The following is a 21,580-nucleotide window of genomic DNA, read 5'->3' as shown; positions in this document are numbered from 1 at the left end:
ACAAGAGAAACAATTCATCAGTATCAGAATACTCAGCTGCAGCAATAACGACGGAATTTGATGAAAATGACAACGATGATGATGATCTGACCAAGAAGCCAAGAATACAGATTAAATTCATACATTCTTCATACCAAAAAAGCTTCAGTACACCAAAGAATGAAGATAATAATGAAGACAGTAATTATAGTTCAAGACGAGGAAATATATACACCTACAGCTGGAACATCTGCAACTGATACAGGTCTTACTCTAACGCTGAAATAAGATTCAGAAAAACCGTTTCAACATGAATAATTATCAACAAGAAGCCAGATAACAGGCAAAAAGATATTGAGAAAGAAATGACCTTGATGGTTATATCCTGACGGGTCGGCCTACTAGCATTGAAGCAGAGAGTACGTTTTTGGCATCAAAATATTTTTGCAGTACACTAAGTAGTAGGCTAGAAGATGAAACTATAAATGACATTTGCTTCTTGAGAGTGTATTTTTAAAAGTTACCACCATAGGTTTTTTTTTGGTCCCTTGGGAGCTGTCTGACTCTGACATTTAGTCCAAGTCTCCAGAAAACACTGCAGCCTCTTGGGCTTATTGCGTTTATTCTCCCATCTTCTCATGACACAGTCCATCAGTCTCGTTCCCTGTACTAGTTTGTACAGGTTCCGTGTTGGATGTTCGTCGGATTCTTCTGGGCGTAATTTTGTACGTCCATATATTGCCTGCCTCCTGTGATTCAGTGCCTCACATTCGTATAAAATGTGTAGAGATGTTTCTATCCCTTCAGCTGAGGTCTTCGTTGTACAGCCCCATAGTATTCAGGTGTCCTCTAAGCGGACGCCACCATAGGTTGGTCAAAGTAATCATTTGTAATCAATTATGATTCGATTGTTATTTCGTTAGATTATCAATTTTAGTTGCATTATGTGGGAAATGTTGGATAATAGCTCATTTTCTAGATAAAAACCTATAGTCTCAGTTCAGTTGCGTTTTATAACATAATTATAAAGATGTGGGATCCCGTACAGGATTGGATGAACTGTGGGATTGCATTCCCAATCATAACTCAGTGAATTCTGATCTCAGATATGGTATATGGGTGTAGGATAATTCCAAAAAGCTAGGTTACTACGTGTTATTTCATACTCAGGCAAGAATATATTTCGAATAAATACATCACCAGGCTACATGAAGCACAGCCGAGAAACTATAAAAAAGCAAAAGAAATCTCCAAATTTTTTCATTAGAGAATAGTATGTAAGCTGTCCCAATTTCATGAATCATTCGTGTAAGTGTGTGTAATTTTACTTTTCGCGTTAGGTTGAGTGTAACTATTATACAAATTTAAATAGCATATAAACCAATCCAGGATGTTTGAATCCATTGTTCACTATATAAAATGATTTGAAATCCCTGAAACAACTAAAAAAGAAGAATTGAAAATGAATAGCTGAAAATAACAATTATATTAACCAAAATAAACCTGAAATGAAATAATAGTGAAATGAAATACAAGTAAAAATAGAACAATTGAATAAATAAAAATAAAGAAATGAATGAAGAAAATGAAAATAAAAAGTGGAGAGATTCCAAGTCACGTTAGTTCACGACGCTTCGATTGTTAGTATCTACAATCGTCTTCGGGTGATGACTGGACTGATTCCTCCGAGAGATGACTATTTATAGGTCGTTCGAGTACTTTCACTTATCCCCGCTTTCCATTTTCCGCTTCACTGGTTCCGTGGGAGATGACCGTTTTGGCGGGAGTTGGCCATTTTTCGCTTGATGATGGGTTTCCATATGTTGTGTATTTCTACGCTGGCTTGGCTGAATACGTTGTTGGACAACATGTATGCGGCTTCCTTGAATTTTCTCCTTAACCAATGTTCCTCTCTATGCAAGATCTCAGCTTGGGACCACTCGATGTTGTGTTGATGGCTCCAAATATGGTCTGCTATTCCTGATTTGCTGGTTTCCCCTCGCTGTGTGTGTTTCTTGTGCTCGGCGATACGAACATTCAATGGCCTCTTAGTTTCACCAATAAAGGATTTTCCGCACTCACAGGGTATCCGATAAAAGCAATTCTTGGAATCGCAGTCCGCGATCTTCTGTTCGTAGAGAACGGTATCCATTACCACAGTAGCGTTTCCTTCATCTGCAGGTAGGATCTTGATGGTATTGTCTCTACGTAGGCCGTTCAGAGCTCTACGTCATCTCCCACGGAACCAGTGAAGCGGAAAGTACTCGAACGACCTATAAATAGTCATCTCTCGGAGGAATCAGTCCAGTATCACCCGAAGACGATTGCAGATACTAACAATCGAAACTTCGTGAATTAACGTGACTTGGAATCGCTCCACTATTTATTTTTTTTTTTTTTCATTTCTTTATTTTTATTTATTCAATTGTTTTATTTTTACTTGTATTTTATTTCACTATTATTTCATTTCAGGTTTATTTTGGTTAATATAATTATTATTTTCAGCTATTCATTTTCAATTTTTTTTTTTCCTTGTTTCAGGGATTTCAAATCATTTTATATAGTAGACAATGGAAGTCCGAACTAGTAAAATACAATCCAGGATGTTCTACAGAGCGACATAGGCTTTCCTGTCGACATTTATGGAATTCCATTCGATAATTCCTTAGGAACAAATAGATAATTAAATTGGGATATCAAAGGGAAGATGTGTGGTAAACAGGAATGTATGGTTCTTCCTCATTGCACCACCCTTTCATCAACAATTACACCTCTTTCCAATCAGAATTGATATATTGGAGTATGTTTGTTTCTAGAGACAACATACAACTAATCAACCTCGTTTCGGGATTCACTGTATCTTCAAGCTGTATTGAAGTAACAAGCAGAGATATACATTTATATGTTCATTCACAGAAAACCATATTATTAACATCCCCATCGCTTCCCAGTGTATTCAGGATTCATTATACCTATTACTGTGTTGAAATGCACCATTAGGATATAAGAATTCTATTGCTTGTTTTCAGAAGAATGAATCCTTGAAAAGCATTGAATTGAAATGCATAGCCGGAGAGGGAATCAATTCGAACTGATGAATACTTATGTGAATGTTTGAAGTGAATAAAATGTTTGAAATAGATTTGTTCGAACTGCGATGGAAATCCTATAAACGCTGCATATCATAAATGAGTGTCTTCTGCCGTTTCTGTCTGTCAGGACAAGATAAATTCAAAAAACTACCGAACGGATTTTCATGGGCGGATGGATTTGAAGAAAGGTATAATTGTATGTACCCGTGGGTTGGGCTACCTATCGGGTGCGTCCCCAGGTGGAGGATACTGAAACGGCCAGGGGACTGGAGGCCCTGTCCGGAAAGACAATGTGGCCTTACGGACGGGGTCACCGGACTCCTGGTCAGTGGCAGAAATTAGTAGGGTGAGGGAAACTAAAACTCCCCAAAAGTCTTTGCAAAACATGCCACCGTGGACCAGCCTACCCAAGCTAAGGTGTAAGGAATTGTGCCGATAGATGAATGGCCGCAGGGTGATATGCGGTCACGAATGATCCCTTTGAGAAACTGGGCGAAACCTCATTGTAATCAGCCTACCTCTGGTAATGCGGGGCTCTGCCAGAGGTGACCAACTCTTCCCGTGCTACTCGTGGGAACACACATGAATGAAACAACAGAAACAACAAAAAACAGATACAGAAAAAACAAAAACCAATCCCGAGGCTGGACAGAAGTGCTCACCTCAATCTAAGGCGGTGGCTGGGGATGAACAGAAACGTTCACCCCAATCTACTGCTTGGAATGAGGCTGGACATAGCAGATCACCTTCAACAGCAAGGGCACTTCCTGCGGCAAAGGCCAAGAGCTCCGCCTTGAAAAAAGGCAAGGAACCGGCTGCCCCTGCAGGAAAGCTTCCTCACTTGTGCACCTCCACGGAGGAAACCCCAAGAAGGTTGAAGAAGCCACGCAACGACAGTAATATCGCTGCACCTTCCAAAAACTTCGCGGAGGCCACCGTGAGACACTTCAAGGTTGGCAAAGAGACTGTGTGTTCGGCGAATCTTGGCCTGCACCTAATGATCCGTTCACCTTCCTGGAAAAGATAGTATGGACGATGACCTAGGAGGACAACCTAGGAGGACAATTGGTCACATGTGGCCTAAGTGCTGTGAGTCTACACTCACCCTCTCTACTCTACAGATACCAGATAATTGTATGTATAATTCGTCAATAGTTGAAATATTACGATGTTGTCTGTGAGAAGTCCAAGTGGTGTTACTACGTGCGAATTTTGATCGAAAACTCTGCCCAATCTCTTCGAAATATAATTGAGCATTTCATGACATATTTTCTTTCTTTCATAGGTCTACAAAAAAGTCTACAATGACATATGTTCTCCATTCAACATCTGTCTGATATAATACAATATCCAGCGATTTTCCGGAAAAGTAGTTGTTTTCCGGCAGGTGTTTACCAGAACCTATGATGTAGGTAGTTAGGAGAGATGAATAATTCAAGATTTTATCTGGAAATATTCATTTTCTAGTACATATAATGAAGTATTTCACTACATATTATTCTTCTTTTATAGATCCACTAAAAAGTCCATGATATCATATATTTTTCTTCCAAGGGCAACTGATCCTATCCATTCCAATGTTTGAAACAATGGTCAAATATAATGTGGTAATTGGAAAGATATTCAGTCGGTTAGGATATTGTTTCACAGTTTCGGCTTCTACGGATATAATACAAAGTTGATTCTTAACAAATAAATACATCAGGCGCTGGATGAGATTCAAAATAACTGATACCAATTTTATAATGAATATTATTCATTCATCTTTCATGAATTCTCAGTTCTGAAATGATTGATTCAATGAAGTCTACAAATTGATCAAAAACTGAAGATTCAACAGTTCAAAGCAATATTCGCTTGAATTTTGCAAGCTTGAAATGAAAAAAATCAAATGTATCACTTGAACACTTCCCGTGAAAGTATTTATAGAAGAGGGACAAATCTCCAACCATTCTTCGATGTTCCAGACTATCAAGGTTGCAACTGATGTTCGCGTCTCCAATCAGGCGGATCGCTCTTCTCTGGATGGAATTCAGCAGCTTCAGAGAATGCTTAGGAGTGGAGCACCATACATGACAACAATACTCCAAAAAAGGTATAATCTGAGCTTTATAAAGCATCAAAAGTTGCTGAGTTGTGTACAGTTTTCTGGTTCGGAACAGTGTTCCAAGCTTTTGAGAAGCAACCTTTGCAATTCCAGCAACATGATTGTGCCAAGACATATTGGTGTCCATTTTAACCCCCAAAAAACTCACCGAAGCAGAAAGCAGAATTGTCTAACCTGACACTTTTATATCCGGTTTGGAGACATTCATCTTCTTGGACAAGTTTTTGTGACATTAAATTGAACCTGGTTACTTTCTTCCCAATTCGAAATCACTTCTAGATCCTCATTAAGGTATGCAACCTTCTGCTGCTGGGGAAGATGTGCCTCCGTAGCCGATGTCCTGGAATCCAAATGGAATGGTGAGTCAGTAAAGCAATATATTGTAATCTTGTAATATGGATCCCTTAGGAACACCTGCGTTGATGGTGAGAGATATCCATCGACGGCCAGTTGCGGGGAACCATCTTTCAGGAAGCTGGAGAGCCATACACAAAAATAATCCAACAAGCCATAGCACCAAAGTTTGTCCAGCAAACCATCCTCATGACACACATGGTCAAAGGCCTTAAAAATATCGAGCTCAACAGCTCTAGATTGTCCATGTTTCTCGAATGCGTTATTCCAAATATGGATGACATACGATAGGAGGTTGCCTGTTGATCTTTGTTTCCGAAAACCATATTGATGATCGCTCAAGATGATGAAGCCTTCCAAATATTTGAGGATATGGTGGTTTCGGACTTTATCCATGATTTCTAGTCTATAGTTATTTTGAAAATGTGTCTTGGCCTTCTTAGGAATAGGCTGAACGCGAGCAATCTTCCAACAAGGAGGAAAAAATAATTTCTTGTAAGACAGGTTGAAAAGTCTGCAAAATACTGGCTCGAGTTCATTTGCGCACTTTTTAAGTACGATGACGGGCACTTCATCAGGGCCAGACGCCTTGTTGATATTGAGCTGTTTCAAAATTCGCCTGACCAGACTGTCGAAAAGTTATCTCCGACATTGTGGATTCTAGTGTTGGAATAGTGGATGGTGCCTTTCCCAGAATGTTACAAATGTTACATCTGTCATCTGTAAGTTTTTCCTGTAGTAACTAAGTTGTTACCGGAATTCGAGCTACTTTTGAAAGTTGATCAATGGTTTCATTTGGATTAGAAGCTTCCAAATACATTCTCAATAAATGTGAGTCGAGTGTTAATCTGTATCTGTCTATTGGTCTGATTTCAGGCAGATACGCTTTTTAAATTATCTTGCTATGAAAAAAGGAAAATTCCGCTCTGTTATGAGTTCTTTCATCCTGCTATGTGAAATCACAAATACTACCAACAATACAAAGTTCTTGTTGATGTGTGCGAGATTATTTCATTGCTTTATCGAAAATAAATACACTGAGGTTAGTTTCAGGAACAAGTATAGTTTGTGAAAAGTGAAACAAGGAAAATATTCCACTGGTCTTTGAGACAAGTATTTTCATCAAAGTATTCCATGACAGAATCTGTAGTTCCTCATATTAACAATGACCTAGTTTTTGGGAAACTGAGAACTGTTATAAAAAAGGCGAAGAACTGTAAAAATTGACAAATAACCAGAAAAAATGACTTAAAAACAGGGTAATATGAAACATCAATTGAACCTAGCTTCTTCTTTTTCTTTCTTCTGTAGTTTCCACATCCTTCTGTATGAAGATATAGAATTAAAAAACCAGGTTATGATTGGATGTTTTGTTGTTCATCACACATATCGTCTTCTATATCTCACTTACAAATAAGATTTTTTTTTCATTGAAAGGACGACAACAATTACAGCGACTCTATGAAAAAGACAATGGCACGCCTATGGTGCGGTGGTACAATAATAGCACCAAAACCCCGCTTCATTTACATAAGAACTCTAAATGCATAATCTATTCCATCGACTTCGCTTTTCGCCGAGCACAACCGCTTTTTTTATTTCCCAAGTGTACTTAGTATACTTCGTGTTCATTTTCTTGTTCCTGGATTTCATTATCTCGGTTGGACAGACTTGCGAAACGAACGACTCGAACTTATTTTGTTTTTTGCTACAAACGTAGAAGATATTTGGGGAAACAACCTCAAGAGTCATGTAATAATTATTTCGATAATGTTCAGAACGATCGGAAAGATTAATTTTCCACAAATTGAACAATTTTTCAAAAGGAATGGAAGATCCTAGAGAAACATTTCCAAAAAATAGACTAGAATAATGTTTTTGTCTATTTTATATACTTGCATTGGTATAATTATAGAAAGTCAGTCACTGCAGTAACTTATTGAAAGTAAATGAAAAGTTACACATGATAAAAACAAATTGATATTCAAATGAATGAAAAATCAGGATGTTTCAATAGTTCTGCATGAGTCAATTTCAACAGTAATATTCCAGTAAATACGTATTCAAGTGGAGGCTCGCGATTCGATGAAGTAGGCTAAGACCATTTTTGCCTGGGCCTGATTGGCGAGGTTCTACCGGTAGAAAAGTTAAAGAAGTGATTGAAAAGATGGTAGTCGATTGGTTAGAGGTCTGGAGAGTGTAGTGGATGAGGCAAAACTCCGACGCTCAATTCGTTTGAGTTCCGAACGGTTGCAAATAGTTATAGTGAATCAACCAGCAGCTGACTACCATGCAGTAACCATGGTTCGTAGGGAAAAATTGACCGAAAATTACGACAGCATAAGTAATAAGCTGAAAAAAGGCATAAAATGAATATTCCGAAAAAACAGCATCAATATATAGAGTGTAAAATTGTCTACGGATTAGCATATATCCAGACACCAATAGATTATTATTTATTGAGATATGGGACTACACAAAACACATGACATTCAAAGGGACAAAAAATGAGATGTGAAATCTGATAACAAGTATTGATTCAACTTTTTGACATGGGGAGGTAGAATATTGTATAAGTTGACATCGATAGAGTTTCTACTGGACTTTTTCAGTCTGAATCTACTGGTCCCCAACAAATCACATTGTCTAGTCTCTAATCGTGGAAATCACAAATTCTGTTTAATGTTGATTGATTGTTATGAATATCTATCAAAAGTTGATATAGATAAATAGAAGGTACTGTCATTATTTTCATTGAAAGGAAATGAGGTCTACAGGAGTATAAGAAACCAGACCCAGATAAAATCCTCTCGGTCTTTTTTTGTAACATAAATATTCTATTTGCTTTAGTACTATTGCCCCACATAATTGTTCCATATGAGATGTGAGATTGGAAAAAGGCGTGGTAAGCTGATAATAGCGCCTGTTGAGAGATTATATATTTCAATTTCCGAAGAAGAAATATGTATTTCGACAGTTTAATGATGAGTTGTTCAATGTGCTCTAACCGGTTCAAATTATCATCTAGATATATGCCTAAGACTTTAACACTGTGTCCTTCAACCCAAGAAGTGAATGATGTAAAAAGGATGTGTTGAGTTTCATTTTCGTTTAACATTAGATTGTTTCTTTTGAACCATATGTCAGCATTCTTTTGAATTTGATTTATATCGCGCACCAAATTACCCTTAATTTTTCCGGATGTCGTAAGAGTAGTATCATCGGCGAAAGCAAAACAATTATGGGGTGGCATGAAGAAATAGAGATCATTTATATAGATTATGAATAAAAGAGGCCCCAGAACCGAGCCTTAAGGAACTCCACATGTAACTGATTTTAAGTCATTGCCAACATATATATGGTGTGTTTTGAAACTCTGGCCATTGAAGAAGCCCACAAGAAACCTCGAGTCTGATTGAGACATGTTTATGACACCTTCATGATATGGAACCATGGGAATACTGAACTAGACGCCTTCCTGAAACACATCAACAGCGTGAGACCTTCCATCACTTTCACAATGGAGAAGAAAATCCACAACGAATTGCCATTCTTAGACGTTTTGGTGAAGAAGATCGACACTAGGTGGGAAACATCTGTATATCGAAAACCCACTCATACGGGACAGTATCTGAACCACGAATCCAACCACCATCAATAGACTAGAAGAGGAATCATCAAGACTCTATTAGACCGTGCTTTTGGGCTCTGTTATACGAAGGAAAGTCTCGAGAAGGAACTAGACATCATCAAAAATGATCTTCAACGGAATGTCTCCTTCAAAGCGATGGTAGAAAATACTTTGGCTGAAAGAAAGCAGGAGCCTCGCAAGGAAGAGAAGCCGTCACAAACAGTGCTTGCACTTCCCTACATCGGAGGATTATCGGAGAGGATAAGAAGAATTGGTTCCAAGTACAACATCAGAACCTGCTTCAGATCCGATAACATTATCCGTAGCAGCCTCACGAAAACCAGGCCACCAAACGCGGACTGCGATTCCAAGAATTGTATTTACCAAATACCCTGAGAATGCAGAAAATCCTATATTGGTGAAACTAAGAGGCCATTGAATGTTCGCATTGCCGAGCACAAGAAACACACACAGCGAGGGGAAACCAGCAAATCAGGAATAGCAGACCATGTTTGGACCCATCAACACAACATCGAGTGGTCCCAAGCTGAGATCTTGCACAAAGAGGAACATTGGTTTAGGAGAAAATTCAAGGAAGCCGCATACATGTTGTCCAACAACGTATTCAGCCAAGCCAGTGTAGAAATACGCAACATATGGAAACCCATCATCAAGCGAAAAATGGCCAACTCCCGCCAAACGGTCATCTCCCACGGAACCAGTGGAGCGGAAAATGGAAAGCGGGGATAAGTGAAAGTACTCGAACGACCTATAAATAGTCATCTCTCGGAGGAATCAGTCATCACCCGAAGACCATTGTAGATACTAACAATCGAAACGTCGTGAGCTAACGTGACTTGGAATCTCTCCAGTTTTTATTTTTTTCATTTTTATTTTCTTTTTTTTATTTATTCAATTGTTCTATTTTTACTTGCATTTTATTTCACAATTATTTCATTTCAGGTTTATTTTGCTTGATATAATTGTTATTTTCAGCTATTCATTTTTAATTCATCTTTTTCAGTTGTTTCAGGGATTTCAAATCATTTTATATAGTAGACAATGAAAGTCCGAACTAGTGAAATTGGTTGTAAGTCGGATAGGTACATTGTTCGAGTCAATTGATACATATTGGTATCTGTTTGTCAGATATGAAGAAAAAAGAGACAGGGGGGTTCAATCAATCTAAGACGCAATCGAATGCTTTTGTTACATCACATAAAGCAGCAATAGTGTGTTCTCCTTTTTCAAGGAAGTTTTCTATTACTTTCTTTGCCGCACTTATTGTGGAGGATGATTTCCTAAATTCGAATTGAATAGCTTGTACTTATGAAAATACTCGTGAAGCCTATTTTTTAGGATGATTTCAAATAATTTGCCAAAAATTGGGACGATCAATATTGGCCGGTAATTTTCAGTTGTATCCTCACTGCCTTCCTTAAAGATTGGGACAACTCGGGTCACCTTGAATTCACTTGGAAATATTATTTTTTCGATACACGCATTAAAAAGTATTCCATTCCATTACAAACTTAGGTAAAAATCAGGTACTTGAAATGTAGGTACTTCAAATTGTAGAATAAGGTATATTTAGCATTGAATATGTAGAATTATTTAGTAAAGACATTCCCGAAGTAGCCATTGTATATCAAAATTGAAACATTTTCAGTGATCCTCTCATTATAAACTAGTTTCCTGATTTACCACTATTTGTTCAAAGTTTGCTAACGAACAGTGAAGGAACAATCCCAATTTTAAACCTGATCCCCTTCTTGCACCGGATGTTCTTTTGTGCATACCAATTCGAGTGTAAAGTGAGGGATAAATACTATTAACATTCTATTTGAGAGCGTACATCAATGAAGCGACTTCCTATCTATCATACTAGAGAAGCAAGACAAAGTAACTCCGAGGATACACCATAATTTTCAATTTATTTCGCTGTACGAGAAGGGAAGGAAGTTGCAGAAGTTGTGAAGTAGATCCGGCAGATTTATTGTTCGAAACTCACGTAATTTTGACGACTAACTTTTGCCACAGTACTATGCGGGTCATGTAATAAAGGCCATCTGGATAATGTACTTTGTAAGTTATAAATCTTTATCCCGACTTGAATGTTGTTCCAAAGAAAGTTGGTTTGTATTTGTAGTTCTCTGTTCGGTTATTCGAATGTAGTTTACGACACGTTCCCGACGCAAAATCGAGTTGTGGCTCTTTGCTCGAAACGTCTCAACTGGTACTAATGACTATTAGAGTGAAAAACAATGAGACAGAAAGCGACTTCAATGTGGTATGAATTGAAAAATGCCGGAAATTACTTTTCGACGGCGTCTAGTCAGGCTAATTTTGAAACAGTTCAATATCAACAAGGCGTCTGTCCCTGATGAAGATTGTTGGAAGATTGCTCGCGTTCAGCCTATTCCTAAGAAGGGCAAGACACATTTTCCAAATAACTATAAACCAGAAATCATGGAGAAAGTCCTGAACCACCATATCCTCAAATATTTGGAAGGCTTCAACATCTTGAGCGATCATCAATGTGGATTTCGGAAACAAAGATCAACAGGCGACCTTCTAACGTATCTTACCCATATTTGAAATAACGCAATCGAGAAACATGGATAATCAAAAGCTGTCACGCTTGATATTTCTAAGGCCTTTGACCGTGTGTGGCATGAGGGTTTGCTGGCCAAACTTTGATGTTATGGCTTGTCGAATGATTTTGGTGTATGGCTCTCCAGCTTCCTGAAGCTGGAGATATCTCTTGGATACTTTCAACATCAACGCTGGTGTTTCCCAGAGATCCATATTGTCTCCAACCCTTTTTTTATTGTATATCAACCATTCATTGGAAAAAAACAAAAATCCAATATATTGCTTTGCTGACGACAGCACACTTGTCTCGTCATTACATTTGGATTCCAGGACATCGACTACGGAGGCACATCTTCACCGGCAGCAGGAGGTTGCATATCTTAATGAGGATCTAGAAATGATTTCGAAATGGGGTGAAAGTAACCAGGTTCAATTCAATCCCACAAAAAACCAGGCATCGGTTTTCTCCAAGAAGATAAATTTCTCCGAACCGGATATAATAAAGTCAGGTTAGATAATTCCGCTTTCTGCTTCGATAAGTTTGTTGGGGGATAAAATGGACACCAATATGTCTTGGCACAATCATGTCGCTGGAATTGCGAAGGCTGCTTCTCGAAAGCTTGGAACACTGTTATGAATCAGAAAACTATATACACCTCCGCAACTTTTGATGCTTTAAAAAAAATTGTTCAAAGTCTAAACAGGAATAAATCCCAATAATAAGACATATTGATATCATCAAGCATGTTACAGTTTTATATCTGCCTGTATATACACACATATACATATACACATACATATATACATACATACATACATACACATATACATGAATACAATACTAATTTATCAACTAGAAACACCTGGAGTGAGTAAACAAAAAACAAAATAAAGGAAACGTTTAGGGAAGTTAAGCAAAAAATCAGGTGAAAAACTTGTGTGCAGCAAGCTAGGAGAGTAATTTAAAAAAACCTTAAGTCAGATGTAGAGCTAACAAGTAAAAACATAGTTCAGGTGTATTACAAAAAAAAACGTAATTCAGCAGTAATACAGTAGTATGTAGTAGTAGTACAGAACATGGTTCTTAACTTGACCAATAGGTTCATAATAAATATCGAAATTCTCACAGAGTTGATTGTAAAGTTTGCTCGTTGCAACAACTGGTGACTTGAGTAATATGTTTGTTCTAAAATTTGGTAAATAAAAAGTCAGTTCATTTCTAGAATTGATTCGTGGAACATGAAAGTTGAAGTGGGAGAGTAGTTCGGGACAGTCAATCAGATTATTCACTAGTTTATAAATGAAAATTATAGAGTGGTAGGTTCTTCGGTTTTGAAGGGATGATAGATTAAATGTATTCAGTAGTATTCTGTTGTCGATGCCTTGTTCAGGGTAAGCTCCTAGCTTGTAAGTAATATATTTCATGAAGCTCCTTTGTATAGATTCGATTTTGTTTATGTAGACATTGTATATGGGTGACCATATAAGGGAGGCATATTCCAGCCTAGATTTGACGTATGCATTGAAAAGAGTTAAAAAACTGTCTCTGCTACGAAAGTTCTTACAGTTACGATAGATGAGCGCTAGCATCCGTTTGGCTGAGCATGTTATTGTGTCAGTGAATGGAGAAACTCAGTTTAGGGTCAAATGTGACACCAAGATCCCTTTGATGAGTGCTCATTTGAAGAGAATTATCCAATAATCATGAGAAATAACATTATGTTCAAGGGTGTATTTTGAGTATTTACATTTGTTTGTATTGTATCAAAATCAAAAATCAATCTCATAAGTTCCCTGTTGAATATGCTATAATGGATTTTCATCAAGTATGGGTCAATCCTATCATATTTTGTATTTATGTTCTATCTAAAAAACAAATGAATACATCGTCCCATATTATCTTGATACCGTATGTGCAATTTTTCATCGTCCCAAGTGTATTCATTTTCAAATTTTCAGCATGGGAAGAACTGAAGAACCTTATTTGTTCCCCGAGATCCTCAAAGAAAAGTCGTTCATATTTGTAACGGAAATCATTCCAATCATTGATCTGTTTTCTGGTATTGTTTACCAATAACTCGCTACAATCCGTATTCTCAAATTACATAATCTAAATTTAGCATACTTTCAATCAAGATTTCATTTCAGCTCATCGCGCTATCCAAACCCGCGTATAAATCTCAGCTCGGTTCCTGCGAAATAATAATTGAAGATAATTAATGAATTTTCTTCGAATTCGCCTGTTTTGTCGCAGTTTAAATAACGATTAATCCGGAAAGATAACACTGGATCCGCAGAAAATTAAGTTAAATCTGGGAATAAGAAAAAATAATCTCCACCCAGTTGGATGGAACAATGGTTTATATCTTCTACAAACATATTGACATAAAACTCAGTTACGAATATTCTTAGGAATATTGAAATCTTGTTGAAAACCCTACATACATAATTACAATTTTCATGGAATAGTTAATGTTCAAATTACTTTTGCGAAAAGAGCTCTTTCAGAAAAACTTTTATTGTGAGATTTTCACTAAAAAGTTTAACAAAAACACAACACGTGTTTCGCCACACAATGGCTTCTTCAAGCCTGTTTTCACTAACTGAATCTACATATCCAAGACTTTATATATATTTTCAAAATTTGAAATAGCTAAGTTTCAATTACCTGGGTTCGACCTCGCCAATAAATGTTAACTGTGTACCTGAGTTTGTAATAAATAAAATGACTTAAGCTTATGTACTAGTTTCCACATTTGGAACAATAATAGGTAACGGGTAGTTGTATAATTCTTTTGGGTCATTCAGTAAATTACCGGAATTCTCAAACCTATTTACTTATGAATATTCTAAATGATTGATTTTCAAACTTTCCTCTTCTGATTGTAACACGTCTTATTCATGATTGAACTCAAGGCCTTCTGCTTAAAGGTGGTTCGCAAATGTGTTACTGGTATTTCCATTCAAGCAAACTGCTTTTATTCTCCTCAATTCTTTGGTTAAAAGTTCTCCTTGTTTGGCCAATATAAAAAAGTTGCCCCACAAGAGCCACAAATCAACTCGTATAGGTACTCTTGAAACGATACTGAAGGTTTGTTTATAATGTTCTCAATAAATTTACTTGAACTATTATTCCTACGGCCTATTTCCAAATGTAGTTCAATACCAAACTACGTATGAGTTGTCCATAGCTGACATCGAGGGTAATTTCTGCTCACGTAGTAAATTCTAGCTTCATTTCCATGTTTCGTTCTCAACCCATCTGTATGCCAGGTGTTCCCGTCAAGCATGTTCTTGGAATAACTGTTCATCATTCTTTCTATAGTAGTAGTAAATTCCAGCTCCCTTCCCATGTTCCGTTCTCAACCCGTCTGTATATCAGGTGTTACAGTCAAGCATATTCTTGGGATGACTGTTCATCATCCTTCCTATAGTAGTAGTAGTAAATTCTAGCTTCCTTCTCATGTTCCGTTCTCAACCGGTCTGTCTGTATACTAAGTGTTCCTGTCAAGCATGTTCTTGGGATGACTGTTTATCATCCTTCCTCTAGTAGTAGTAAATTCCCATGTTCAATTCTCAACCCGTCTATATGCCAGATGTTGCCGTGGAGCATGTTGTTGGGATTACTGTTCATCATCCTTTCCCCAGTAGTAGTCAATTCTAGCTCCCTTCCCATGTTCAGTTCTCAACCCGTCTGTATGCTAGGTGTTTCTGTCAAGCACGTTCTTGGGATGACTGTTCATCATCCTTCCTATAGTAGTAGTAGTGAATTCTAGCTCCCTTCTCATGTTTAATTCTCAACTCCTCTGTATGCCAGGTGTTGCTGTCGAACATGTTGTTGGGATTACTGTTCATCATTCTTTCCCTAGTAGTAGTCAGTTCTAGCTCCCTTTCCATGTTCAGTTAAAAACCTATCTGTATGACAGGTGTTGCTGTCAAGCATGTTCTTGGGATGACTGTTCATCATCCTTTCTGTAGTAGTAGTAAATTCTAGCTCCCTTCCTATGTTCTGTTCTCAACCTGTCTGTATGCCAGGTGTTGCTGTCAAGTACGTTCTTGGGATGACTGTTTATCATCCTTCCTCTAGTAGTAGTAAATTCCCATGTTTAATTCTCAACCCGTCTGTATGCCAGGTGTTGCCGTCGAGCATGTTGTTGGGATTACTGTTCATCATCCTTTTCCTACTAGTAGTCAATTCTAGCTCCCTTCCCATGTTCAGTTCTCAACCCGTCTGTATGCCAAGTGTAACAGTCAAGCATGTTCTTGGGATGATGTTCATCATCCTTCCTATAGTAGTAGTAGTAAATTCTAGCTTCCTTCTCATGTTTGATTCTCAACTCCTCTGTATGCCAGATGTTGCCGTCGAGCATGTTGTTGGGATTACTGTTCATCATCCTTTCCCTAGTAGTAGTCAATTCTAGCTCCCTTCCCATGTTCTGTTCTTAACCCGTCTGTATGCCAGGTGTTGCTGTCAAGCACGTTCTTGGGATGACTGATCATCACCCTTTCTCTTCTATATCAAGTGCTCTTAAATCTATTTCTCCAACATTCCAGTCCTGCCCTGACCAATGAGACAAAATCCCTGATGAATTCTCTGTTTCGTTTGGCCATCCTGTATAAATTCCTAGGAAAAATGTATTGAAGATGCATTCATCTGAAGCTCGTTCACAGCCAACTTTCGCATCATCTCGTCATGCTTTAATGAATTTTTCAGTTTTTAGCTCAATTTGACGCGCCTTTCACGGTGCCGAACGTCTTCCAGATATTCTAAAAATGCTCGGAGCGTCACCTTTTATCATACTTCGCTGCCCAATAACTTTTCGAAGGATAAACGTTGCTACTTCTTTCTTTCATCTTGAATAATTTATTCTGCTCGGTCGTTTGATAGATGGGGACTTGAATGGCAAATATCTCGAGAGAAATATTCTTGGGGGCCTGGGAAATATCTGAGTTTAAAAGTATCTGAGTTGGAAATATTCTGAATGTTGATTTGCGAAAAGTTTATATTTGGTCGCGATGTCTTATTCATGGTTCTGATTTCGAAAGGAATGCGAAAAGTATAGCATTCCTGTGTACAAGCTCTAGGGGATCCGGAAGTATAGCTCAAAGTACTCTGAGTAAGCTCATTTTTCAACATCTGCATATTCATCGAATTTTACTGCTTGCGAGTAATATATAGTGACACTATTAGATTCAGAGACTCATATGATTTTTTATCACAGACTCACGCATTGCTGCCAAAGAATCGGCTGGACTGTTGACAGTTGGGATGGAATTAAAGGATGCAATCTTGCTAGGATAACCCTCGGCGACCCTGAGAAGCTGACGCCGAAGAAATATCTGGCGATGACCAGGACAAGTCTTCTCTTAACAGTAGGATTTCTGACTAGCCACTGTCAACTAAGAAAACACCTTCATAATATGAGGCTAGTGGACACACCCCTATGCAGGATGTGTGAACAGGAAGATGAGACTGTTGCGAGACTTATGCGAGTGCCCGGAGTTATCGTTAATAAGAGAGTGTGTGTTCGGCGAGTCTTGACCAACACCTGCCGATATAAATGAGATGTCTCCTAGTGACCTGTCCATCTTCCTGGAAAGGACAGAATGGACGATGACCTATGAGGACAACTCCTCGGGAGGATGTACAATGGGTCACATGTGGCCTAAGTGCTGTGTGCTCACACTCCCTACTCTACAGATACAGATATCACAGACTCACTTGCAAACCAGCAAGACCACCCATACGCAACTTGAGCTAGATGGTTGCTGATAGCGAATCCTCACCTTGGACCCAAACTATATAACAAGCTAGATATTTCTATTAAGGACTCAATGAATATTTGCGTATTCAAAAGACAATTGAAAAAATATCTCATTGAAAGAAACTTTTGACGAGTTTTAATAGTCACTCTCGATTAAAAAATTGTTAATTACCTTTATATGTCCAGTTTACTATCTGTCATGCTGCGAAAGATGCAACAAAGGGACAAAGGCAGTTCGTTATGTTTTATAGGAATGTGACACATTGGATCAAAGAAGGTAACCACTATTTGGACATCCCAAATTATATCCAGAAGATGAGATATACAAAGACAAAGGACCTGTATAAATTAGTACATAGAAAGAAATGTTGGAATAAGCGTCATGAAAAACAAAATGAGCCTGTGGGGCTGCTTGTATTTTCAGATGAACATAAAAAAATTGAAAAGAAATTCAGCTGTGAAGTAGCAAGACAATATTTGAAAAGAATAACATATGAGTTCATTTGGAAATGCTATTTTCGCTCCTTTCATTCGTGCCAGCACCCACTTGAAGATGTTTCCTAGCAGGGCAGAAACAAACTCTGAAACAAATTTGTTACAAATTCAACACATCTACAATCAGTCAAATTTTTCCAAAGTTTCCCTAACAAACGACCTTGCAGAAAGCCTGTCAGGCGAGTGCTTTATATGAAATATTCAATATAGAATTTCATGAGCGAGCAGGGATTTTCCGCACAATAAATTTTCCTTTTAACGGAGATTGACGAGCAGTGGGAAACAATAAAAATTGTTGATCCACGTCAGCGTGAAAAAATGGAGCCTTCCGGCTGTTATCTGCCGTGCAGTTTATGATGAATCGCCGCGGGGTGTGATATGGTGCTTAGTTACGGCTTCATTATGAAAATGTTCCTTTCATTTCATTTGGACCCATTAACTTTTATGGACCACTTGATCTCAATTATCCGGACATGATGACTCTTATTCTGCTTCTGGATTATGTCGTATCCTTAGCGCTTATGTAGTGTATTCCACTCGAATAATAATAATGACGAAGTGGGTCTGAAAAGTTTCCGACCTCAACATGAAGATGGCAGCACTCTTGAATGAAAGCTACTGAATTTAGTCGTTCATCTGTTGATAGTTACTCACTACAGTTTCAGCCAGTTTGGATGCGCAGTTGTTTTGTAACAGTCATTTGAGTGACTCAGTGTGAGTGTTTTTTATGAAAATGGACAAAATCGAGTATCGAGCTGTCATACGCCTACGCAAATTAAACATATGTCCTGCATCAACATTCATAGTCGAAGTGGACGATATTGTGTACATTTAGAGTTGGCGGCACTCTTAAAGACCAAAAAAACCAATACATAGAAATGAACCGGCAGAAAACTAGTCCACATGGACTGTAGACTTTTGGATGCATTTGAATATTGAAACACAGAGTGTATGTTTCAATGTATATAAGAATCCACATCTCAGGTATGGTTTTGAGGGAAACAAATTATTACAAGCAACATCAGATTTGACCGGAATTTCTTTCTCAACTGTACGTAAAATAGTCAAAAAAAAACCTTATGGTTTCTTTTTGACTATTTTATGTGATATTTTATGTGATACTGGATTACCAATATGTTCATCTACAAAATCATTGAAAAAACAATATACGACCGTTATAAAAGCAATGAGATTCCTACAACTGAAATCATAAGGAAGAAATTGAATACTTTCGGCCATAACGTGAGCGGCTGTGACAAAACTCTTCAGAATTGGATAAAGAAACTAGGAAATCGATTTAAAATAATAAACGACAAGCAGTTATGGAAAGCAGAGGAATAGTGGAATTGCGTAACAAAGACTCAGAACAAATAACTAAATGTAGACAAGAACAAAGGATGGACTGATGGTTCGAGAATATATACGCCTAACATGCCTGCAAACAAAGGATTGTGACTAATCATTGTGCATTGCGGAGGAAGTAAAAAATGGGTTCCGAATTCTTTGAAATTATGTGGAAAAAACTTGAGGCCTGCAATGTCGACTATACATTTTCGAAGAATGGTTTGAAAAATCAAAGAAAGAGTTTGATGTCATGTGTAACATATTTGATGATTCACATAGGTCAAACTTGAATAACATTAAACCGCGCATAAAAACAATTTCTCCTTACATGTATCAAATGACAGGGTTTGACTAATAGAATTAGTAGTATACTTCGAAAAAGATGCAAATTCAAGATGGCCGCAGCTACAAAATTTATTGAGGAGTTAGATTGCAACACATTGTCGTTAAATACACTTTGTAAGACTAAGGCACTAAATGAACTAGACAAAATGAAAAGAATTGAGTAACAAAATCAGAAACAGAGAACTTGAAACTAAAAGTAGTGAAAAATGTGTTTACGTTAAACGTTTCTATTGAAAAAATATTATCAATAATTATTGAATAATTTGAAAGGTCCTAGGGAGATATCATTACATCACTCTCCTCAGTGATCTAAGATATTTATCAGATATAAAGATAATAAAATCGTTGGGCGTAGTATTCACATATTTACTCAGGTTACGCTACGTCCAACAATTTTATTATTTTTTCATCTGATCAATACCGTAGATTGCTAAGAAGATTGGTGTGATGACTCCTACCAAGACCTTCCGAATAATTTCTTAGCTTTCAAAACATTATCTATATCGTTATTATTTGCTTTTTCAATAAAACCGTTCAACATACTTTTTTTAATTAATTTATACATATTTGTTATCTATAAGTATACCAATGTCTACCGGAAATGATTAATATGAATCATCGTTCATGCGAAAAATGTTTTCCAGCTATACTTCTACAATGTAATAATCAATCTCAACTAAGTTGAATGTACAGTGTCATTGAGAATACTCACCACTGAGAATCCCGAGCAGGATGAACGTGAAAATATGTCTAGCCAGAACCAATTCTTCCATTTTCAACACGACTGCAGATCACGTAGCTTATCCAGATTTGCACACCGTTTTGTAGTTTGACAGAATGGAGGGTTTACGAAGACATTGTCTGTTGATTTCATCAAAACATGAGTAACACCCACATATATATTACAGTTAACAAGTGTTTATTTCCACAGGGGAATTTGATCTGCGATATATTTTGATTTTAACTTTATAATTCTCTTGAATGATAGATTGTTTATGAGGATAGTGGAGCTTGAAGTCAGTTGATGAAAATATTTTCGAAAAATCAGTCCTGAAGCAACTGAGTAGCTGAAATTGGCAGTAAATATGATGGTTATTATGGAAAGTAGACTCATGAAAACATATAAAACTTTTGAAACACCCTTATATTTCGAAGTGAAATGAGCCCCAACTCATCGTCAAAATTATAGGCCAGTCAAAATCGACAATAAATTGGAAAAACATGATGTATCTCTGATTTTTTCAGTATGTTGTTAGGACACATTAGGGCAATGTATACGCAAGTTTGCAACTCTCAAAAAGTTGTGAAAAATTGTTTTAATTTGTTTCGTATTCTGCTCTGTATCTTATAATCGATCCATTTTTCGACAAAAACTATTATAAACGGTTTTTAAAAGCATTACATTTGTGCCAGACTGAGCCCAACCGGAGCTCCGTAGGTCAATTGATTGCCGAATTACGGCACTTTGAAAATAAGTCACTTGTTCCAAAAATTAAAAAATGTAGTTTTACTGTTGATTGATTTGTATTCCATGATTCTTCTGATGATAAACATTTTTGGTATAGTACTACACGAACGGTGGCTGGTTATTTTACCAGGCTTTCAGTTTTTTCACGTCAGAGATATCTCGTGCAATTTTTGTAGGTCTTATATCGACATGCTGTTTACTTGTTGTGGCGAAAATATACATCATGTTTTTTCAATTCAGCGATTTTGTGTGTCGATTTTGACTGGCCTATTATAGATATAAACGTATACAATTCACATTCAATCATTGCTATTCAGTTATTCTGAAATCTGTACTCATATAACAAAGCTGGAGCTGTTTATGTTTTGTTTGAACAGACCAATTTCTGAAACTTTCAGTCGTATA

At 37.3% G+C, this 21,580-nt stretch overlaps 1 protein-coding gene across 2 annotated transcripts in view; it reads right to left on the bottom strand.

The window, feature by feature from the left end:
- The window catches only part of LOC111508779 (uncharacterized), a 73,357-nt gene that overhangs the window by 15,491 nt on the left and 36,286 nt on the right, over window positions 1-21,580 (bottom strand). Inside the window, exon 2 of one of the 2 annotated variants that reach the window (XM_074169365.1) lies at window positions 20,420-20,568. In XM_074169365.1, coding sequence (XP_074025466.1) covers window positions 20,420-20,480 — 61 coding nt within the window. In that variant the 5' untranslated portion in view covers window positions 20,481-20,568. Of the gene's footprint in view, window positions 1-20,419; window positions 20,775-21,580 lie in introns of both variants that reach the window. The other variant, XM_074169364.1, reaches the window with a different exon arrangement.

Source organism: Leptinotarsa decemlineata, unplaced genomic scaffold (genome assembly GCF_025532065.1).
Source record: "Leptinotarsa decemlineata unplaced genomic scaffold, Ldec_3_MD MMD2_P_RNA_scaffold_5, whole genome shotgun sequence".
Lineage (NCBI taxonomy): Eukaryota > Metazoa > Arthropoda > Insecta > Coleoptera > Chrysomelidae > Leptinotarsa > Leptinotarsa decemlineata.
This window is presented reverse-complemented; position numbering and strand designations above follow the sequence as displayed.